Source organism: Dermacentor variabilis, chromosome 2 (genome assembly GCF_050947875.1).
Source record: "Dermacentor variabilis isolate Ectoservices chromosome 2, ASM5094787v1, whole genome shotgun sequence".
Lineage (NCBI taxonomy): Eukaryota > Metazoa > Arthropoda > Arachnida > Ixodida > Ixodidae > Dermacentor > Dermacentor variabilis.
The window spans coordinates 151,289,868-151,314,627 of NC_134569.1; the positions used below are offsets into that span (position 1 = coordinate 151,289,868).

At 48.5% G+C, this 24,760-nt stretch overlaps 1 protein-coding gene across 1 annotated transcript; it reads left to right on the plus strand.

Moving 5' to 3' along the window:
• Positions 1-662: 662 nt before the first annotated feature.
• On the plus strand, positions 663-23,423 carry LOC142570502 (uncharacterized). Its single transcript, XM_075678884.1, has 3 exons — positions 663-674; positions 18,119-18,475; positions 23,289-23,423. The coding sequence occupies exons 1-3, from the start codon at positions 663-665 to the stop codon at positions 23,421-23,423; spliced, it is 504 nt and encodes a 167-aa protein (XP_075534999.1).
• Positions 23,424-24,760: the final 1,337 nt, after the last annotated feature.

The following is a 24,760-nucleotide window of genomic DNA, read 5'->3' on the forward strand; positions in this document are numbered from 1 at the left end:
AATCCTCTGCGGCGAGCCAATCTGGTCCGGAAGCGGTGGAGTCACTTTAGACGGCAGACGAGCGCCAGCCGATAAGGGTGCACCCGTACTCTACTACTGCTGGACGCGTATCTGCCTCAGACCGTTGCGGGGCCATTTATAACACCGCGACGGTGGATATACTTGCCTGTTAGCCCGCGAACACTTGCTGCAACGGCTTCTGTGCGCCGTTGCTTCCCAGCTAGCGCACTGACCGCGTGCGCCAGATTTGTGTCTGCGTGTTCTGTGCGCTTGGACCGGGTTTATGTACGCATGCAGATATGATACAGGAGGAGCAGTTACAGGCCTGCTACGCTTACGCGGCTGTAGGCACGGTGCACAGCGAAATACAAAAGAAAAGGCGGTACTACCCAGCTTTTGCATCCATGCCAACAAACCCTTATTGGTGCAAACTTATTCGGTAAATCGTGGGGCTTGATGCCCCCTAATCTGCGTAGTGGCATATGCGAGGTGCGTCGTAGTCGAAGGACACCAATCAACTTTCACCACGTGGTGTTAACGTTGCACCCAATTCTAACTACAGGGGTTTTTTTTTTTTTCATTTCGACTCCACCGAAATTGAGCTGGAAGTCAAACCAGTGGCCTCGTGCTCAGCAACAGGAGCCCAAGGGTACTGATCCACCATGGGCCGCAAGGTAAGAATTACTCCAATTTAGGAAGGAGGAGGAAAGAGAAAAGCAGGAGGCAGGCAGCTTAACTAGAATAAGGTCTGGTTGGCTACCCTACATCGGCGGAATGGGCAAGCGGAAAGCAAGGATGACAGGGAGAGAGAGGATGGAAGGAAAGAAGAAAATTAGCGGTGAGTTCGGTGACGCGTGTGGTCTAATAGAAATTGCATTAGTAGTCACAGACGTTCACACAAGCACGTGTCGTCCTCAAGAAGCACAAAAGAGCCTTCACCGCTTTGGGCCGACGAGCGATGCAGGCGGTGTTCCAGCAGCACCTGTACAGAAAACGGCCAATTGTGCAGTTTTTGGAGAGCGTTAGCAAGTTCTAGAACGTAAATAAATTGTCACGCCTGAGTAACCTAAGAAAACTTAATTTACGAGCATGAGAGGGTGGGAGGGCCGGGGTTAGGGGGGGGAGCGGAGTCCACAGGGAAATTTGCAAAGTTAGGACACAAAAGGGAGACTGGACCTCCACACTGCTACCCGCGCTTACAAAGCATCAGTCGTGGGCTTTGGCTACTGTGCAGTAGAAAAAATGTTTTTAAACTCATAGTTTTTAAAGACTGTGCCTCATGCGTACATTGGTCAAAATGTATGGCCTAGGCCCAACTCCATCACATAAAGTTCGTGACGATAGGGTCAAAATTAAACATACAACAATCAATTACCACTATTCTATTGAACCCAACGTTTTGGAGCTTTTCGAAAACGTTGACGTAGCTTCGGGAATCGGCCACAAGCTTTTTACGCATCTGGTTTTATAGATCCAAGACATTCGGCCAGATGTTTAATTTGTATAAATGCAACGTAATTACCATCATTACCAGATGAAATATGCCCGCAGCCGAACAAACGCCTGTCCCACCGATGTTCTACCTCTGCCCACGAGTAAATCGAACCCATCCGAGGCCGGAAAATGTCCTCCATTTCACCGCCAAGCAATTATCTGCGGCCTAAGCCTGCATTTCCTTTTCTCTGGCTCCTGTCCTGCTACATTGATGGGCCAGTAGTAATCCTTACATGACCTCCTCCGCTTCACTTCCTCCTCTTTATCTGAACTATAACTAGGGTTCGGGCACCAAACACGATTAAGTTAATTTAGCGCATTTCTCCTGTTTCTTTTGCTGCTTTCTAGTTCGTGCACTCGCCTCACTTAGCACTCGGCCGTATAAGGCACGGCAAAAGTGTCAAATCGTCACACCACCAAAAGTGGCGCTTATTAGTCCTCATCTACGACACGACGCAACGGTGAGCCTCGACTTGGCGCCGTTCCTTTCCTCCTCCTTGAATGCTACACCGTCGGGCCGCAGTGACCCGGCGATGAGCAGGCAACATGCAACTACCATCATCGCTTATTTTGGACCACTTACTACGCACGCATGTGCGTGTGTGAGGGGGGGGGGGGAGGCGTAGTGAAATGGCAGTAATGGCAGTAATTACCGTCCCACACTAAACACAAGCAGGCTCCGCATACGTTAGCCGTACAGATCGGTGGGGCTAACCCAGCAGACATCGGGACTTTTTAAAGGGATGTTTTTGGTGATACAGAAGTATAGATTAACGAAATCACGCTACATCCAAGACTTGTAGGCTTGTAAATCGTGGCAGATTTGTTAGGTTGTCATCTACACAGGCGGTTGGCTTTGGTGAGATCTTTAGAGCAGAGATGGTGCCGTCAAGGGATGATACCTGACGAGTGAATCTTTAGAGCCAATTGTGAAAATTCCTTCATCGGCTCACCATAAAACTTGGTGTGAGGGCGAAATGTGATAGCAAATGCCGGGGAACCATTCCGAAGTGTCAGACGTACAAGCTACTATGCTATGTTTTATGTTCGTTTTAGATGTGCTATGAAAGTAACTGTAGCTGGCACAGCGAGTTTTCGTTCAACGACCTTTCCCTCTCTCATATGAGCCATTTAAATGTCATTGACTGTGCAGAACTCCTTCGCAAGATAATCTCAGGGTCGCCAGGCTCAAATTTATTTGTCCTGTACTTGAAGAAAAAGTTGTTCGGCAGGTCTAGTACACGTAAGCGTAAATATAGAGCAAGAAGAAAATGCTTAGAAAGCAAGGACCGAAAGAGGCGAAAAGAAGAGGCTAATTATCTCTCCTGCGAGAGGGAGTGGTCGGTATATATAACTAACGACGCTGAAGGAAAGAAAAACGAGCTCCCGTTGAGACACCGTTACGCGGGTCGATTCCGCGTTATAATTCATTTCTAACAACCACTCAGGAAGTGAGCCTGCATACAGGTTTGACCGGTAAACACTCTTGCTTGTAGCGTTGTCTAAGCCTATCTGCGTGGCACTTCACGGTTTCATCACTGATTAACTAGTCGTGATTACAAGATCTGATTTGCCGACTATATTTGACACGCATCCTTTTCTCAATTACGCGTTACAGCTGCGGTGTGCATACACGTGTAGTCATGAAATGGCTCCTCAAGGTAAGGCGTGTTTTTGTAGAGTAGGGCTGCCCAAGCATAGGGGTCCTAAGCATCAACCGAGCCCGTTTCCTTCAACTGCTTTATCTCGCAGTTCGCGAAAATTAACACAGTGTTGTGCGTATCCTGACGTCAGAAAAATTAGAGAAATGACGTTCGTGGGTTGACTGCGCAAAGGGCGATAACACACCGTTGCAATGTTCCTTGCATCTCGCTGCCCTTACGACGACTGCAGCTTCCCAAGTTTATCAATGAAATGAGCACGCCAAAAGAGGCTCTTTCGTGAAAAAGCCAGACAGAACCCGGCTATCTAAGGGTTCTCTAAAGCGCCAACGTGCCTGCAGGTGTGTACATCGTAAAACGAACCAGCTACTTAGTTTGCATCAGTTACATGAGAGGCGAATCACAGTGGTGCTATACACATAGATCTAATACAACGTACATTGTATTTCTGAATCATGGTGGAAGTCTCTCGGAACTTAGATACGACAGAATAGACACACACGGGAGCTAACAAACAAGCCCGCAACCACGCGACCATACATAACGCGACATCAGCAGGTTGTGTTTCTGGGTGAATTGTGTCCCGATGTCAGTGTAGCCGACGCTCATTGACAAATACTACCACTGCCACAACGTGATGACCAGAGCGACTGCCTTTGTAAGTGTGCTGCTGAGCGCGTTGCAAAAAGTGGATTTAGCCGCTGTAACGAGTGGTCCGCATGCATGGCCGCTCGGTTGGCTCTGGGAACTGCGAACTTCTACCGCGGTCTTTTCGTCGAGCGACCGGGATTTTACATTCAAGTCTATATAACCCTGGCACTATATAACTATGTAAGTCTGTATACTCCGTTCCACACATAGCAGTCAACGTGGTTGAGGCTATGCAAGAAGAAGTTCGCGGAGTGATAACAAGAAGTTATCACTCCGCGCGTTCTGTCGATGCTTCGCTGCGCGCCAACAGCGTTCGCTCGCGCGAGCATGCACGTGCGGCTCCTTGCGACGGGTTGCGAATGAAAAACCCGTAAAGAACCACACAAATAAAGAATGATCTAAAACAACGCATAAACAGCCACACACCATTTGCATAGTGTGTTTGTTTCCAAGGATTAAAACTTGTTTCATTCAATACTGGGCCTACATAAAGAACAGTTGCGCACGATTGCGGTCAAGAAACGTCGAACTACATCCAAGTGCGCATGAAGCCACTGCAAGAAGTCTCTCTAGCCTCCACAGCGTTGATTTCTATGTATGGAACGCAGTACGCATGAAAGAGGTGCACGAGCACGTACTGTATATAAGAACAGACAAGAGAAGCACCAGGTACTGTCTGACAACCATCAAAAAAATGGGTCGTCTGCGAACGCTTACAACCCGATGACAAACATTCCAGATACGAAGCTATTGCCACAGACTGTTACCTGCCGCGGTGGCTTCTCTGTGGAGCTAACTAAGCTCATGAGCACTGAAGATATCTTTGGACAGCCGTCTCGCTCTTTTGCGATCCTATAGAACAGACCGGAGTATAACAATAAAAACCACAGCAGCAGCAGCGAGTCGGAGGCGCACTTCCTAGGCTCACGGGTGCGAGACCGGCCGGGTTTCCGCCCGAGCGGATTGGAATCCCGGGTACTCGGTCGACCTTGCAGCGGCCGCGAGTGAGAGACGCGTCGGCAGAGACAAGGGCTGCGTGGGTGGCACGGCGGCGGTGAGCGCTTGTGCGTTTCCGTCCGGCCGCGAACGCGCGCTTGCGTCTTCGCCGGGTGTATCCGCCGCTCGCGCCGCCGAAGACAATGAGGCCGACTGGCGCGGTGTTCCGGACTCGGTGGACCAGCGCGGCTGACCAACATCGCCACCAACTCGCCTTACACGGACGGACTGCACTGCGTCCGATGGATGAGGGCCTCAGCGCACGCACACACGCGCACATATAGACGCGCTCTCGCGAGGTATACGTACACAGCGAGATGATGTTTCTAGGGTACTCTTCTTCTGCTTTGTTTTATTTTTTCTTATTTGTCCTTTTTTTCTCTGTATACATATATATTTTTGTCTTTCTGGCCTGCCGATCTTCTTTCACCCTTCATTTCCGACGCGTTCTGTTGTATTCTTTTCCTGTCCGTTTGGTTGTCATCTTTTTTTTTTCCTATTGTCCGTTTACTCGATTCCCCACACCTCAAGCGCAGCAACGCGATATCAGCGAACGAAAGCTTGAGCCGTTCCGACCCGCTTGAGGCCTGAGTGGCGATGGCGGGCGCGTAGGCAGCCCAGCTCGATTTGGGGCAGAGCGCCCGCGACGCTGCGCCCGCTCGTCGGCGCTTCTTTCGTTTTGTGACACGTTCTGTACACCTTTGCCATGGCGATGCCAGCGATGTGTGTCTGTCGCAGAGCGGGACTCGGTCTTTAATGCCGCATCAACTACATCTTGTTTTGTCTCACGCTCTGTTGGCGTCGTGCCTCGCCGTCAAAAAATAAAATAAGGAGAACTGGAAGAACGATGGACTCGCGTGCTCTTTTCAAGCTTGAGTCAATTAGCTGCGGCATACGCTTCGCACGAAGAAGTTGTTTTCCCTCGCTCCGCTTCCCTCACTGCTTCGGCGTTGACTTCGCCTTCACTGCGGCGTTCGCAATATATCAAGACGACTGTTTTACTTTCTGTTATTTTTCATTTACATTTAAGAAGATGTTTGTGCCAGCAACTCCTTTTCTGTGAGGTTATAATCGTGCTAGCAACTATCAACATAATAGAAGCAATGATTAAAGAAGGCGACATCTTTTCCTCGGAAGGTGCAAACGAGGACAGCTGCAAATGAGGTGTGCCGCATTCCAAGCGTAACACTCGCGAACACGTGCGCAAGAGCCACGGAAACACAAACAACGAAAACAGAGACACGAGACTTGTTCTAGCGTTAATTCCTTTAAAGTTCTGTGCAAGATTTTGCCTTTGCCCCCCCCCCCTCGCCCTTGAAGTACACCATTTGACACTTAACACGCCAATTATGATTGTTTCATGCTCTTGACGGTATGCTATTCGTATCTTGAAATTTTGTACTTTGCATTAAAAATCTCAATTGCGGATCTCCTTCCGTTCGCTCACGATGGCCACTTGAGTTGGCGAAATTAGCGTGGCGTTACATTGCTCCCACCTTTTTTTGTTTTCTTAATTGCGCCAATCATGACTGTTTTCAAATTAAGAATGTTTCAAAGTTTCGTACCCGTATCTCCAGATATACGTCCCTCTAGCTTCAAAATCTAAATGTACCCGTTCACCTCGTGGCGACCACTTAGTCTTGCAAAAAAAATTATCACGGTGTTTCTTGAGTGTCGTCTGTGACCCTTAATTGCGTCGATTACGGCTGTTTCAGGTCTTTGAGTATTTTCTATTGCTATCTCCAGATCTGTGACGTTGTTCTTTATAAGCCTGTCTGTACCCGTTCGCTCATGAGGGCCATTCGAAGTTAAACTAAATAGCGCGAGCTACCACGAATGAAGAAGAGCACACACAGCATGCGGCCACGCCAATCCGAGCGATTGTTGGTGCGGTGACCTGCCTGTGCTTTCGCGTGGGCTATAGGCCTTCGTGAACCGATAATGACAACTACAGTATCAAGGGCACCGCCTAAATTTTCTACCTAGATAAGATTAACTGTAGGGAAAGCCTACACAATACCATTTACTGCCCGGTGAAGGGGGCAAATGGGTTACAAATGCATAATAAATGTTTAATGGGACCTTCTTTATTCTTTATTTTGGTATTAAATATGATCAAGCTTGGTGCAAGATAAAGTCATTTCGTGCTGGATTTCCACGGAGAACCCTGGCGGATCCCCCTCCGTAGGTACACGCCATACTTGACAGGCAACAAAAAGGCAACCGCAATAACAACAACAGCACAATCAAACGCACCGCTAGTCCTTATGCCAGTTGTTCCGATTAAGACTACCAGCAAGTTCCGGCGTTTGACAACATCGCTTAGCTGTAGCGAGCGTTGAATAATCCTTGATTACACATGGTTTATGCCTGTTTCGGGGGTCAATGCTTTTATGCATTCATGCACCTCCCAAAGCATGTCTGAGGTAGCATCGCTCGGAGTGTCTGTTTCACTAAAGAATACCGACAATTAGACATGTTTCGCTGAAAAAATGACCCGCTTTTTCGTTGGAAGGCGTCTGATCGCCATTTGGCAAAAGTTTCTGTACATGTGGATACTCGCACGCGAATCCGTGCATCAGACCTCCCAAACCGCGATTCGGGCGCAGTTTCCGACACTGCTACTTAGTTTCAATCGATGCTTCGAAATGCGTCCGATAGCAAGCGAAATATTTGCGCAACTACGCGAAATGCCGGTCAAGAAGACGAAGGGAGGGAAGCTGAAGCGCAGAGTTCGGGGGGGAAAACCCACTGGCCCGCGCTCCCTCTCACGATGATTCACGTAAGCTAACGACCCATTCACAGGCCTCCTCCGCACGGTCGCCGCTAGGCTCTGACACCGATCCGGCCGTGTCCACACTAGCGCTAATAGCCCGGGACGCCACCCAACAAAACCGCAGGAACGAGGAGAAAAAAAAAAAGTACGGTACGCTAAAGAAATCTCGCGCGCGCAACTGACCACTTCTCCGACCCGCATGCCCGTCCTATATTTTATGCCGGCCGCGGCCACAGATATATAGACGAGCGTATCTCGGGAGTATCGAAGAGGAGGCATCGATTGGTTCCTTTCTTTCTTTTCTTCTTTTTTTTACCTGCTTTCTCGGCTCACGCAACAGGAATATCGGGCGAGGAGCGAGCCAGCCAGTCAATCGCGGTCGCTTTCAATGAATGGAGCCAAACTCGCAGGCGGGTGCATACGTTCTGCCGCACCGCAGTCGCGATATCCTGTTCGAGATGCGGGGTGCCGCCGAGAGAACCCTCCTCATCCTTGCGAGCCACCAGATGCTGCGCCACGAGCGAAAGAGATTGAGAGAAGGTGCGAGGCGTGTGTGTTTCCCCGGCGACCTACCTATCTACCTGCACCTGCATATGTGAGCCACGGCCGTCCTCCGCCGTGGTGTGGTGTGAAAATCGGCAGGATGCTAAACGATCGGCGCCCGAAAACGGGAACGACCAGACACGCGCTGGTCCCCTTGGCCTGCTCCGCCTCGTTCGCCTCCTTGCTTCTCTCGTACTTTTTTTTTTTTTTCTGGAGAAAAGTACACCCATACGCAGCACGCCCGATGCGGTGCGAAGCTGACGCGACGGCAGTGGTGACGCCATTTGGGTGTTGCGCTCGCTCGAAATGCGCGGGGAGTTGCGGCGGGCAGCGCGAGCAGATTGCTCGCGCGCGACAGAGCACAACGCAGCGGCGCGCGCTTTCAGTCTTTCATGCACCGTCGCCAGCGGCAGCAGCTCTGACGGGGGTACGGCTGGGGATCGTTTCTTTCGAGCCTCGTCCTCCTCCCAGTTTCTTGCCTGAGAAATTTGCGAGTTACCTACCTGCCTGCCTGCTGTCCTTCTGCTCCTTTTTTTTGCGCTAAACGCGTCGTCGAATCGCGGCTGAACCGGGCTGCGCAGTCGGTGTGTGTGTGTGTGTACGTCTGTGCGTGCGCGTTTACGCCATCGCGACGTCTTGAAAAGAAGAGAGAAGGAGATAACGAGGTAACACTCGAAGTCCTTGTGGGCCATTACACGTTTCTAGCAGCCCTCTTTAGTGGCCCGCTTTCTTTTGCCGCGGCACCGAAGTGGAGTGAGAAGCAGGATGCGTCGATGCGCGCAGGGTATAGTTTTCTCTCTGGCGCGAGTTCCCTCTTTTTCTTTTCTTTTTGCGTTTTCTTCTTCTGCATGTATATTATCTTTTTTTTAGGTTTCTGTTACGTGACGCTTGAAGCACCACACCCCTTTACGAGGATGCGCGAGTTTCCCCATTTTGCATCGCTGAGTGTCCACGAAACTAGATCTCTCCGGTTGGCCCGAGCTCGTTCTGCTGATTCTGGGCTAGCGATACGCTCACCCGCAGTTGCGTATGCATCGGCGCCGAAGCCGCACCAAAACGGACGGCCGTCGTTCTATCTTCTTTTCTTTTTTTCGTCTTTTTTTTCAGCCTCTGCTGAGCGCGGGTGGTGGCGACTATACTCCCTTTAAGAAGAGCGGTGACCTCAGTGACCGATGTCGTTGCCTTACCTTTTCGTGCAGCTGTCGAAATCGGTGGCGAGGTATTCCCAAACGCCGGGTTTGCAAACCATTGCGTAATTGAGGCCAAGCAATCAAACTTTCGTCACGGGGCCGAAGAGCGCCAGGAGCATCATTTTGTTTCGGGGCATGCTGGATGCTTTTCTCTTTAACTAATTCGCTCGTACAGTGAATATAGCCTACAGCCAAGGAGCACATCTTTGAGTGAGACACAAATAAATGAAGACGACATGTGCCTGACAAAAAAAAAGATTGAAGTACGGGGTTTTACATGCCAAAAGCAATTACTGATTACGAGGAACGCCGTAGTTGCGACTCCGGAAATTTGGGCCACCTGGGCTTCTTTAGCGTGCACCTAAATCTAACTACACGGGTGTTCCCGCATTTCGCCCCCATCGAAGTGCTCCGTGGCCGCGATTTGATATCGCGACCTCGAGCTTAGCAGCCCAACACTATAGCCACTAAGCAACCATGGCGGGTCTGCGATCAGACAAACGTTTACGTAGCTATGTGCAGCACTTGTTCTTTTCTGTCATGCCCTCAGTGCGCAGTTACCCGCAGTGTAACTAGTTCACTGGCCTTTCACGGAAAAAAGAAAAGGGAAAACGACGAAACTGGTTGGTGGGAAATAAATCTTTGGGGGTTTTAACGGGCATAGTGTTTATTCTTTGGTATTCATCTGCTCCAATAGTTCCGATGATTCGTTGTTAGAGTTTCGTCGCTCTTCCATGGTATTACTGCCCAAGAAATGCGTCTTTTCGCGCAGTACCACTGCAAAGGGGTCCACGTTGCCTGTGATCAAGAACAACTTGATGTGCACCTTCGGGTACAGGAGCAGTTATAGATATTCCTCGACGTTTCTTTTTTGTCAGGTGTTGATCCCTTTACCCAGTTCTTCCTGCATGGTCTAGCAAACCAGAGGTAGCCCTGGTTAGGCTCCTCGACATTTTTTTTTCTTTGCCCTATCTTATTTTATCGATATCCCCGTAGTCTTGTCGCTTGAAAAAGAAAACAATGCACTGGAACGTTCAAGTAAGTTCATTTTTCTGAAGGGATTAAATGACCATACAAGCACTCGATTCTTGGCCCATCCAACACGTGGTCGCATGCCATGTTTTGAAGGCCCAGGGCCAGCGAGCGAACTAAGGGAAGCGCCGCAAGTTTTTGGTGACAGTGTGGAAAGAAAGCGGCACTCACAAGGGTAGGCGTAAAAGGACACCCTAAGATAAGCACTAAATCAGTTTAGAAAACTCTGCTCTCGTTAATTTCACGATAAGCGGCCGACTGCGCGTAAAAAGAACGTCAATATCCAATTCTTTTATATTTTTATTCTTCCAACCTTGCGTCGAAAGCACGACGCCGACGACGTCACGTCAGTGTGGCATCACATATTTCCAAGTATTGTTTCGTATTTTGTGCCACTGTGACTCAGTAAATGTTCTTCAAACAATCTGAAGGCCCTTATAGAGCCTATTCTTTAGCCTTTGCCGATAAAGAAACTAGCTAGAGCTCAGCAGAGAGCGCCAAATTTGTGAGGTTATGTGTTCGTGTTTGCCTGTGCGCGCGTGACACCATGTTTGGTAATTTATTTTGTAAGCGAATGTTTACAGCAGGTTATGCAGTGGATAAAATGACTACCCTTACTTCGTAAAGCCGTCTAATTATTTGCTATCGCAATCTATGCTTCGCCTGTAAGTCGAAACTATTACGTGCTAGTCGCCTCGATGATAGAGTCGCGGAGTGGCGCAATAGTCTAGTGAGTGAGAGATGCTGAGTTGAATGATAGCTTGTAGGAATTATTGGCGTTACTTATTGGCTGACATGCTGTTTCACGCGCTGGGTGATGATTATTGTACGCATAGTGATCACACAAACAATGCATACACCCCCAGATACACACATGCACAATAAAGCTTTATTCGCTATGCTACTCCGCAGGAAGTCAGGCTACGATCGTGACCTAACATAATGTTCATGACAAAAGATTATGAGTGAAGCAATGTTAAGTCCGAAAAGGCTGAATAGCGACATAGCTTGAAATTCCACGCATATTTACGTTTTAACTGAAAAATAAGACGCTGTGTCAACAAATTTTATGGCGTATACTAGTGATTATCTTTCAAGCATAAAGCTATTGACTTCTTGGAATCTCAGTTCAATGAGCGATACAAGCAGATTCAATGCAAAAGGAGAAACTAGAATCGACAAAAATAAGATCTTCTCAACATATTATTTTACTGTTTAATAACGCAGACTAACGGGTTAGGTCTGTCAAATGGGTCACAATTACTCCGCCCTGGTAAGACGTAACTATATAAGGTACATCGTTGATGCATGCACCGCATGATCACAAGATTACGAGGGGTCTGCCGATCATGATTTGTATATTGTAGTTGTTGCAACATGCGCGTCGTGTGCGACAACATAATCGTAGAGCAGCGAAGTAAATCGCTTCCAAACATCACACTTCGGGATCCGCATCGTTGATTCTGTCATCATGACATCATGACATCTCCACGATGTACGCACCACGAGTTTGCAAGTCGACCGGGCGTCCGTCGATTGTGATTTGTAGATTCGCGCGCTGGTGGAAACCAGTCCGGCTGACTTTTACGACGTGTGTGCCGTGTATACGCCAACCCGATCGTATAGGGCAGCAAACAAAACAGGCAAGGCAATTCGCGATTTCTCGCCGCTGGTGAATTTCACTCGCTCCAGTTGCCATAATACGTCGTGCGACGGACGGCGCACGTGCGTGTCGTCACTGTGTCACGTTTACAGCGTCGACCCAGAAACGGGGTCGAGAGCGAAGCTCGAACAATGGTCACGGCGGCGAACTTTCGCGTCGAGAGCGGCGGCGCGCGAGTTCACTGCTCAGAAAGCCGTCGGCCGAACCGGCCCGACTCTTTCACTGCCGTTCGCCGCGTCTCAGTATGGCTTTCGTCGACCTCACAGCGCATGTGCAATGCGCTGAGGCCGCGTTTCGTTGCCCGAAAAACTCTATAGCTTTCAGCGCTGGTCGATCGATAGCATTTGTGCATAGCGGCGGAAAAGCACACAATGACGCTCTCTGAGCTTTCGAGGGGGGCCGATGGTAATCATCAAAATGGTGCAGACGGGGTCATCGTAAAATGTCTGAAATTTACTTTCTGCACTCATAGCTGACTCATTATGCAAACACACAGTCTTACACACGCACGCACGCACGTTCGCAGACCACGCAGGCACGCGGAAGCGCACACATACACGCAGACGCACAAGCGCGCACGCACACACACTCACGCCCCTCACGCATGCACAAACACACGCACGCACGCATAAGCACGCACATATGCACGCGCACAAGTACACACATACACACACAAGCACAAGCACAATTGCGCACGCACACACACACGACGCACGGACAAGCACATACACACACGCACCCACACCACGCGCACAAACACAAGCACACACATTAACGCATTTGCGCGAAATGCATTAGCACAAAAGTTATTTACAGTCTCATTGAGTCCCCTTTCCCGCGCGAAGGCTACAAGTGCCCTAATAGGACACATTTCAGAGCCAGGAAAGTGCCACGGTTCTATAACGTGTCCCTATCACCACCACGTTTATTGTCCCTATGTTCCTCGATGCAAGATGAAAGGCAAGAACACTTTAATTGGCACCTGCCTAAGTTAAATCTCAGGTCCAATCAGTCGGTAACCTTGCCGGCATCGTGTTGCTAGCTTTCTGAACTCTAATGTATTCGAAGTGCAACGTATATATATATATATATATATATATATATATATATATATATATATATATATATATATATATATATATATATATATATGATAAGAAAACAGTCATCTGATGGACACGTAGAGGAAAGAATAAATAGAACAGAGAGAACTGCAAAGCCAACACTTCATTCCAGTTAAAGCGACGATGAAGGGGCAAGCCTCCGGAATGCTCAACGTGTAGGAACCGTGAGGATGCGCTGTCGACGAGTTCCGTGTATCGAGTAATCAAGCCAGCGCACTTATATATCATAAGTGTGGAATATAATAATATTTGGGGTTTTACGTGCCAAAACCACTTTCTGATTATGAGGCACGCCGTAGTGGAGGACTCCGGAAATTTTGACCACCTGGGGTTCTTTAACGTGCACCTAAATCTAAGCATACGGGTGTTTTCGCATTTCGCCCCCATCGAAATGCGGCCGCCGTGGCCGGGATTCGATCCCGCGACCTCGTGCTCAGCAGCCCAACACCATAGCCACTGAGCAACCACGGCGGGTCATAAGTGTGGAAAGTATTGGATGTCTTTAACGCGCGTGAAACTTTCTTGCATGTGTCAGCGCAGCTCAGCGTTGCCCCATGTTATGCTAACATTTTTCTGTTTGCTGCTTCGCAAATACCGACCTCAATTTCGGCGCATCGTGAAGGTTGTCGTTTGCTTTAAGCGGGCAGTGAGGCAGCACTGGCACAGTACAGCCACGACTACCGTAACATTCGGCACTTAACCACTCATGTGAGCTTTGCGGGTATTGTGCAAATGTCCCAAAGCTAGTTTCATGACAGCTGCTGCATCGTGGCTCGATCTCATGCCATCTATATGCAAATCACGTTGCACTGCTGGCACGCAGCTTCTACGGGGCATTGTTTAGCTGGTCCGTTGCTCTGGCACGGGCATCATTTCATTATTGCACTTACTGCGGACACTCGGGAAGCGTTCGCACCGCGGGCGCCGCCACCGCCGTCGTGCTTTCACAGTATCAACGGTGCATGCGCAGCCCGCGCGCGGAGGATTAGAAAGCCTCCGCAGCAGGGCGCACATTGCGCTTGGCTGAAGAAATTACGAAACTAAGGGGACGATCCGTCACGGCCGACTTAATCGGCTCTGCCGGACCCTGGGCAGTGTTCTGGCTGCCGTAGCTGGCATGAGTGTCGTGCATACACGCACTAGAGTGCCTAGTGAGACCCTGACAATCACGAATGGGAAGTGCCTGCCTTAGGCGTCCTAACCTGTTCTTCATAGCCAAAAGATTTTCTGCTCGTGATGCTGCTCGGTCCCCTGTGATGACTTGGTCTTGATAAATGCATTACTTCACTGGTTCGAGAGGCTCACTATACCGCTAACAGACAATTGTTCCCTTGCGATGTTATTGAACATTACTCTTGTTTTCCGTGTGTTAATATTTCAACATGTTCATACAGTTTGCTGGTTCAGGGCCTCAATTATTTAGTTACAGTCGGACAGCACTAAGCCTATATCCAGGTTCACAGAATTTCCGAGTCATTTTCTTTTTCTAGGACTCGCGCATATCTTTCTTTTACTAATTATTCCGTCACCTCAGATACTCTCGGAAAACTTTCTATAAAGTGGAGCGGAACTAATGTCGTGACCGGGACCAAAACATAAGACGCATAATACGGGCGTAAGAAACGCTCAGGTCTCCACATTTCCGGACCGAATCGGGTGTTCCCCAGCACTAGGCAAGCATGTCCCCACCGCCAACCAAACAACCTTCTCAGAACCGCGCCCGACCATCGAGCAGCTTTGCTGAGCGCATCTTCACTTCGTCTGCCCGAATCGGCAGCAAAAATAAATATAAAAAGAAAGCCGCGTGGCTCGACCCCTCCCCCTCTGCCAGCATCCCCTCTCTCACCTGCGACTCAAAGAGGGGAACGGCGACCTTTAACGCGTGCCCTCCCTGCTCCACCATCCCCCTTCCTCCCCTCCCAGCTCGGGCGCCGTTAGTTTCTGGGTTTCGCCGGGGAGCATCACCGCTACCACTGCCTCTTCTTTTCGAGGTTGAAAGTTCAAGGCCGTTTGCTTATGTAAGACAGGTCGCTCCCAGAATGGTGCGCGGGCTCCAGCTTCTTCCAGGCACGCACTCACGCACACGCATACAAGCACGCGGCACGTCGTACCGCCGCATTGCATTAGGTAGGCTTTTGTTTTTTCTTTAGGGCCCGCTAAGCAGCACCGCATCCTTCTTTCCGCGCGCATCGAGTCGCAGCAGCTACTCCGCAAGGGAAAGAGGAGGATGGAGAAAGAAAGAGAGGAGAGGAGGTGTGGAGAGCGCGAGGCCGCTTAAAAGGCCGCTGCGCCCGATACGAGACCTTCCAAATCTGACCGACATCCTCCCGTAACGGACGAGACAGTTTTGCGAGGCACGTCGCATCCCTACAGGCCTGCTCGTTCAGAGACCGCACGATTTAGTCAGTGATCGGAGGAGACGCCAGCGACTTTGTTCAAAGCCACTAGAGAACTTCGTCGCCTTTGCACAAGAGGATAAGCACCTCGGACGAGAAGGATTCGTCCAGATCTCTGACTAACTCAGGTAAGACATCGCCGAGTACCTATTGGGGGGCTCAGCGAGATCGCACACAAAGTCGGCGTGGATCTGTAGTTGATGATTCAGTTTACTCTCCTTTTTTGTGCTATTTAAAAAACCACTCAATCTATGAAATTTTGTAAGGAAACCTTGCACACAGCGGCACTCAATTCAGCCGTATTATGCAACTCTAACTACGCACAGCTGAACAACGTTGAAGAGACGAGACGCGTGCCCTGGATATGGAATACTTAATCGGGTGACCTAGTTGGTCGACTACACGAGCACAGATCAATGCACCCCCACGTGCGCCATACCTTTCACTTCGATGTTATCATATTTGGGAGACAAGTACAAGGTATAGTGTTTTGCGAAGTACTCAGTCAATTTCATAGCATCCTTTCTTGCTTCGATGTTTTCTTGGTATTGGTATTCAAAGAATAATCCGCAAGAAGCTACAAAAAGTTTGAGCTCAGGTAACCCCTGGCACTCCTAAAGCGCCTTATGACCTTAGTTCATTGTTTAAGTTGTTCACAAACATTACTCAGCATACGCTCAACGGAAGTGCCACACTCAGACTTGAACTAAATTCGTGAGCTTAAAGGGTGTCGGGAGCGTTGCGACTTCAGCTGACAACCGTCATAGTGCTTTCCAAGCAGTCCGGAGTGCATGATCTCTGTGCAAATGTTGCATGCGCATTATACTTCCTGGATATTTCCGGTCGGATTAGTCTTCCGAAAATGAGCCTGCGATAAAAGAGATTCCACGGGTTATAAGGAAATGACCGCAACTACCTTGCGCGCGTTTATCTGTGATATGCTGTATAAAATGCGAATTCTATTTGAACCCGTGCATCCGTGTGGATTTGTTCCGCACATATGATCCAGGCTATGGCTCCGTTTCCTTTGTAATCTAGCCCAGGGTAAAGGACCTTAGATACTTCGTCTTAGAAAGGGCAGTGCGTGTAAGCTTATGCCAGGCTCGCAAAGTACAACAATCTCTAGGATTACAGCAAAATCCAGTGTGCGGTTTTGTAGCTTCAAAAGTACCAAGGTCATATGACTACCTCTCTCGTTGGCCCTCCTTTCCCCTCCCCCCCCCCTGTGCGAGATCAAAGTTTCCTAAATTAATTTACAGCAGGGCATATCGGAAAGCTGTGTTCCATTCTTTATCTCAGTATCCCATTTTGTCGCACAACATTTTTAGTGTAACTAGAGGAACTTCCGAATTTTAGATGTATTCTTCAAGAATACACTCGACTTGGGTAAAACGACTGTTAGGCACATACCTTGAGCAAGCGACTAAATATATATAGAGAGAAGTGAATGCGAAGATTATAACCCCCTCCTTGGATTTATTACACGTGCACGCCAGGCCCATACGGATACATACAACACTCGCACATAATATCGACCACTGCGCACACTGGATATGAAAGCTGAGAAACATACTTGAAATTTCACTTGAAGACAAGCAAGAAGCACGAAGTATTTCAGCGAAGAAATGATTAAACACTGATGTTTTGGCTACATATAAGGGTTGCCCCTGCTACATGAACACCAGGTTTTCGTAATGTCAGGGCCAAGACCATACTGAAAATAGTGAGCCCTCGATGTCCTTGTAACTTCAAGGTTCCGTTCTAGTGCAGATCTTCTTGAGCCGACACACGTTTCTCGCCATTATAGTTTTTTTTTCGTTGCTCCCGCCCCCCTCCCTGCACACAGGGTAGCCAACCGGAATTTTCTTGGCTTTTCTCTGTGCCCCCCTTTCCTCTCTCTCTCTCTCTCTCTCTCTCTCTCTCTCATATCTCACTCGCTCTAACACAACAGGGCCTGAAATCTGAGTATCGAAAAAAGCATTTTATGGACACAATCTGCATCATCGTCCCCGCTTAGCTTGAGCTTCACCATTCGTCTCATGTCTTTTCTTTTTTTACTTATTTCTTTGATTTATAACTCGTCAGGTGCCCCGCGTGGCATAACGCGGGAAGGCTCAAAGTAAACCTTGCAGCTTGCGCAGAAACTGCAACGATGACTCCGAGAATTTATTGTCTCTCGCAAAACGTGCTCAAGTACATCGGGCTTCTTTCTCGGGTAGCGTAATGTCTTCCGTCTCGTGGCACCCATCCCAAGGTACACCAAAAGCACGTGTCCCTTATCTAGCACATCCCCAGGAGCAGAGTGCGTGGGACATTTTTGTTTTGGAAGTTTAGTGTCTGTCTCCTTGATTTGATCCCTCAATGCTGAAGTCGAAACCAGTGTCCGGGGCAGCATTGCCAACCGAGTTTATCGCTTTTCCTATACATATATTACTTTCTTTTTCTGTCGTCGCGTCACTACTCGACCGTGTGTCGATGCTTCGGTGACGACAAGCAACAACAAAATGAACAGTAAGCCAGTGCTACCGCGAATCACGTCGCCCTAACAAGCTTTGTTGTAACGAATTAACTTCGTGTGCTTCCCCATTGCAGCTTTCCGCTCGTGTGGACATGAAGACTCAGACGCTCCTGTGCCTGTGCGGCCTGTCGCTGGTGCCTCTGCTGCTGAGCATCGAGGCGCGAAGTCTAGCCTCGATCAAGGAGAGGAGCGACAACCAGGTGACCGGGCGCACTGGTATGCTGTCGCGCTTCGAGCCGCTGATCTCGAACATGGTGGTGCCCTTCCTGGTGGCCACCGGTGTCGTCAGCCTGGTGCGCATGGTGCCCTCGGTGGTATCACAGATACCCAACGTATTCGGCTTCGCCAAGCGCCACGGCTACACGGAGCTGCCCCGCGAGGTGCTCGAGATAATGCAGATGCTCGACGGAGCAAACATCAAGTACGATGTGGTGAGTGCTTCCGGAGGATCGGCTTCGGTTTCGACTCTTTCCCCAATGACGAACCATCAATGAAAGTGATGCCGCTTCAAGTGTGCTCGAGGGTAAGAGTACGGTCACTAGACGGCAGAGCATGGCCGTAGGCCAGTCGTGAGATCTCTGAAAACGCGTCACAAACGAGATGACCAAAACGAGTTTGGTGGAGACCCTTGAAACCAGAGATAATATATAACCACCTCTCAGCCCAGCAGTGTGATTATACGTACGTTTAGGGAGAGTTTCTCTTTTCACACTGGTGTTGACATTGCACGCTTGAGCTTTGGTTCAGCGTATTCTGTTATACCCTGTTGTTATAACTTTATACGTATTTAAGGGAAATCCGAGATCTGCTGTGAGAAAGTAGGAAGCACCGTCTGGCTAAAAGGTGTTACATCACACCCAAAGTTTGTAAATGACGCAGGCATTAACATGATTACATAATACCACCCTTTGTCGGGTACCTTTGTTAAAAAGTAGCATTACTAAAGATTATCCCACGTGTGCAAAAAATATTTTTGGGGCATATTTTATCCTTTCTACCAAACGGTGAAGTGTTTAGCCGTAGACCGCAACACTATTAAGACGGCGGTAGTAAGGTAATGGGCACACGTGCGACAGGGTAAGCGCTAATGTCGTTTTCGAATTATATGACATCATTTTATTCTTCCTCTGAAAGCCCTGAAATATTCGTCTAATACTCGTATAAGAATGCCTCAAGATGTGGCTCAGCGGAGGCAGTATTGTAAGATGGGAAAGCTTGAATGCTCTATAACAACATTGGTTGTCTTCCTTCCCCTCCCCTCCCTCTCTCTATGTTATCTTTCTATTCCATCTTTCCCATCCCCCAGAGTAGGGTAGCCAATCAGCCGCATTTCTGGTTAACATCCCTGCCTTCTCTCTTTATTTCCTCCTCCTTTAGAAAGTAGACTTTATTCTTGCATTGAACGTAGACGTGAAGTCCTTCAGGGCATTTCGCATTCGTCGATGGTGGTAGAGATTTCCCCGCCTCCTCTTCTCTATAGCCCGTCCCCCACTTCCCTTACTCCAGAATATAGGCTACGAGCCCGTTCCTTCCCGAATAAAATTAATTTTCTCCGCTTCCTGACAGAAATTTATTCTTTCATCGTTGCTTGTTTTATCATTTAGCTCAAAGGGTGATAAAACTTCTACAAACATAATACTGCGTCCCTTGAACTCAAGCTTCCCGTATACCTATAGTTGTCTTTGAGCCTTTCTCACGTGTCTTCCTCGCTCCAGTATGTTATATTTGAGGCTTAATACTGGTCATCTTGCGTCATAAGATATCGATGTATTCAAGCTTCTTGCAAGAGTCTACATCGGCATCTCTCCATCTTCGCTAGAATCAACAGCTTTTCTGTCCTGTTCGCTTATTTTTCGTTTTTTTTTTTTTTGCTTTTCTGCCATCTGATTTGTCACATTGAGACCATGACGCGTTTACTTTTGGAAACAAGGTAGTACTTTGCGAGTAGTACCTCTTAAGAATGCTTCCAAGCCTTCTACCGTCAGTGATGTGGGAAAGTTTCAGGCCAGTGGTTGACCCACCTTTCGCGGTGTAGCACCTATTGGGGGGGGGGGGTGTAAACGGGTTACGGAAAGTTGCCCAAGCGTGACTTCGGCGCCCGAGTAGTACCTCGAAAACGTCTTCGCAAGCAACGAGCTAGCTCTTCGATAATGACTCGTCCAGTGGCCTCTAGGCCACTGCGCGGGCGTTCACGTGTGCCCCACGATCGGCGAAGCGGGCTTGCCAGCTTCAGCTTCTTACACTCGTTTTGTTTGAGCTCGCGCTGCCGGCTGACCTGGTTGATATGGCACTGCTGGAATGAAGCGAAACGTCGGAAGGACTCCGATGCTGATCGAAACCGATTAGCTTTTGGCCATCGCGTGCTTATGATAATTGATGCGTTCACACCTTGAAAGAAAGGCCACGAGTCAGCCTTCGTATAATTGCTTCATATTTTTTTGCTTAATCTAAAGCTTGTTAAATTGTTGCGTCGTACTGAGCAACTAAGAACGTTGATGATGATAATGTTGATGGAGATTGGCCAAGAAGTTGTATTTACCAGCGCATGTCAAGTCTTCGTCTTCACTTGTGTGTTAGGCTCACTTATGATCTGCATCAGTATAGCGGGCGCACGAAGGCCCAGGCGTAGGCCGCAGAGAGATAATCATGCAATCTCTTTCTTTTTATGCGGGTGAAACTTCTTAAAGTGCAGCTTCATTCAACCGAACGCAGTTTTGGAGTACGTCCGTGGGAGGGTGAAGTTGTCTGCAATTTCACGAGGAGGTGTCTTCTCAAAACGAGGTTAATGTACTCTGATTAGTCGATATGGCTATTTGTATATCAGATTTCTAGAAGAACAGGGAAAGCGTGATGCTCGCTTGCTTTATTCCTACGTGCGTGCGTGCCCTCTTTGTGTTCTACCATTTGCGTTCCGCGCGACAAAAGCGCCCCCGCCCCCTTTGCCATCCCTTTCTGCACCTTAACTGGGCAAGAAACGTCAATGATACGAGTCATTTGTATGATTGCCTGTCGGGAGATAAACGTGGCAATCAGCTATAAGGTTATTGAGCCACTATATGTATCAAGGGTTGGAATATTATTAACATTTACTCCCAACGTGTCAAATGGAAATGTTGCACTGATTATATCGCAATAGAACTATCGGTAATTCAAGGTTAATTTGACACGCAATATGTTTATCGCGCTTTTGAAAGTCACCGCTGGGCCCGCGATAATGCAACAGTCATGCTTCAATTATTTTCATTTTCGAGCTACGGCAGCTGTCCAAACGGTGCCCCACGTAAGTTGTCACGTGTCATGCCTGCGGTGTCGTGAGCGGTGGGGGATAAGAAGACAATTGAATCAAGTGAGAGGAATCGCTACATTTGACCGGTCCTGTTTATTGCAGCCTATTCTCCTCTTAGCATCTTGACTGCTATCTTCATATATAGAAAGGATACGACACTCAGAAATTACGGAATGAAATGCCCTAATTGCGATGACAAGAATAAGATCCTAAATATTCAGCAATGCTTTCGATCTGTATATCTAATTTCAACATTGTCCACCTAGGCCCTATAATTAAAAAAGCTTACCTCGTAAGAGCTATTTGTCACTGGCTGGCTGCCTCCGCTAATAGTGTGTCCATCATCACCATTGACTCTGAACTGTTCTTACGAATAGTGCCAGCTTAACATCATTTCTTTAATACGGGCCCTGTTTTACAGCGAACCTTCGCTGCTATTGTACAACGTTTGCAGACACTTCAGAAGAATTGTTTTTTATTAACGAGATAGCATTAAGGAGCCCGTGTCGTAGAAAATCCGGCGTCGGCGTCCAGCGTCGGCGACCAGCACAACATTTGCGTACAAAATTCCGAACCACGCATACCCAACCTGTTCTTTACCACGAAAGTTGCTCATACATTGTCTTCCATTCTTTACAAAGGTGTTCCTCGGAATATTGAGAGCGGCAGCCCACAAACAAATGTAATGGAAAAAAGCACCCACAGCGCATATCTTATATGTTAGCTCTTCTCAGACTGAAATATTAAAAGTGCGAAACAATAACAGGAGATCGACCCACGAAACAGGCACGGTTCTACCAGAAAGCTCACCTTCGTGCATAACGTTCGCAGCCAGCATTTCCCGCTAAACGTTACGCTTTTTAAAGCGATAGCGTTAAGGAGCTCGTGTCGCAGAAAAGCCGGTGTCGTCGGCGTCGGCGTCCGCGGCGTTGGCCGTGAGCGATAAATCACGGCAGGCACTTCATAAATAAAAAGCAACTTCCAAGATGGGCTGGGTGGGAATCGAACCAGGGTCTCCGGAGTGTGAGACGGAGACGTTACCACTGAGCCACGAGTCCGATGTTTCAAAGCGGTACAAAAGCGCCTCTAATGAACGCGGTGTTGCCTTAGAAACTAGCTGTTTCTAGGGCTGAGGCGTGCGTCGCTTGCTCAGGCGCACATTTCGTTGTCGCGCCGAACGCTGCGTTGCTCGACGCTCACCGCGTCCGATGCGGGGCCCGTAGCCCATTGTCTTACACCCCTTGGCGGGTCGACGGGAACGTTGTCGCGTTCAACTCTTGAAGGCGAAGCTTAAGCGTCCTCCAATTTTTAGGTATTTTTACGCCCCGTTACCGTAGCCAGCGTTTTATAAGATGTTTACCTTTTTATACGAGCGGTAAAGTCTTCAATATAGTGCACGGCTGTATGCAAAAATAAAGAACTGCTATCCGTGCATTTAAGTTTTAGGGAGCTAAGAGTTGTTCATGCTTCCACCCCGGATTTCTTGCTCCGTTTCTTCCATATCTCCGTGAACAAAGTGAACATTTTGATTGTTCGTATAAGTAGAAATTGCAAAAAAATGCATGAAATATAGTTCACTAGAGCTGAGGACTGGGTGAGTTGGTATTGCATTCTAAAACTGGTACAACCCAAAATAGAAAGGAAGGAACAAGCCGAGCCAGCCAGATGAAGAACAGAGCGCTGACTTCCACATAGAAAGGAAGAAACAAGCCGAGCCGGCCAGATGAAAGTACCGAGCGCTGACTTCCAGCCGGAAGTCAGCGTTCTGTTCTTTCATCTGGCCGGCTCGGCTTGTTTCTTCCTTTCTATTTTGCGCTGTACCAGTTTTACAACGCACAATAGAGCTGTATTTCGATCGAGCTTCTAGTGTTTCCCCCGACAGCGATGACAGCTTGATAGCTTTCGTAAGTTCTCTCACACCTTTTATTTTTTTTTCGGATTACTCCATTTTCGTCCAGCAGCAACAGCAGCCTCAGCAGCACGTGTACCACACCACCAACCAGCGGTACCCCCTCTACCACCAGCAGCAGATCTACAAGGCCGCCGCAGCAGCCGCCTCGAGCAGCTCCAAGCCTCACAGCCAGCAGGGCTGAGCATTCTCCACCCAGTGTACCTGGAGGGAACGGGTAGAAAGCAGCCAGAGGTTGCGATTCAGGAAGACGGTGCTGAGGGGAGGGGGAGGTGAAGACGAACGCAGGACAATGTATAGGAGCACCAGGATGCGCATAGGGGCATTTTCGAGTCACGTAACTGTAGCTTTAACAGCACGAACGACGATGCGCGCGGGAGTATGCATGTTCGATGCTCGGATTGGGGATCTCGGTAGCCTTTCTCTGTTTGAGCTATTTCGGCTGGCCGAAACAGCGCCTCTCATGTAGTGCGAACTATCACACACTGTTCGAGCGCAAAAGGCGAGTGACAAAGACAAGCATGCGTTGACTTTCGGTTGCCTGCCGTGTCTCGTATTTTATGGTTGTATGACGTCACGTATGTTAACGTAATAGCGCGGGAAGCGTCATTCTTAGTGTGGGGTCCCATTGCTCAGAGGTCAACCTTACACGTACGAACGCTCAGTTTCTTCAACATTTTTTTTTTTTTTTTGCTAGCCCGCGAGCCAGTGTTCATTTCACTTGACAGTGCAGACGGCGCAATCTTCCGATATACTGCAAGAATGATTGTCAAGACATTGTCATTTATGCTTCTGCAATTCTGAACGTCATGCGTCATGGTGTAATGCGTTCTGTTGTCGCCTGCTCGAATGATCGATCAAGGAAAGAAAGTGTACGTCTGTTTTTGCAGCCTGATACTAGAAATATTTTAACACATTCCGACTATTCTTACAGAGTATTCTCTCAGGTAAGACAGTACAACAGATAGCGACGATCACGGTCCTTGAAATGACACCAGTTTTGCATTGGTGGTTGCCATGCAACGACCCACCTTGCTGTAGTTATTTCATTGACACTGTCGTGGATAAAAATTGTACAGAGCGACTGCTTAGCATGCATGCAGCAAGGAACGCGGTACTTGCTCTTCACAGCACATATCTGGAATAGGTTCTAAGGGCTTGAACCCATAAATTTTGTCGGGATGGTTTCATAACGCACTGCCTTGACATACAAATTGGATGATTAGTTTTCACATCTATTCAAAGGGTTCAAGATGTGGTATTTGTACGACACTGCTATACGCATGATGCTGTCTACTTGAAGTGGTTTAAAAGGCGTAATTGTCAAGGCATGACCCACAATATATGTGTTATTAAGGTTCCTGCGGTCTACAGGCCTTCACGATAGACGTTAAGAACGCCGCACCCCGCTCTATAGTGTACGCGGTTTGTTTGTGCTCGTCTCTCTTTCTCTATTTATCTCTCCTCTTCCACTCTATTTCGCTTTGTATCCCCCTACTCCTTCCCCCCCGTCCAAAGTAG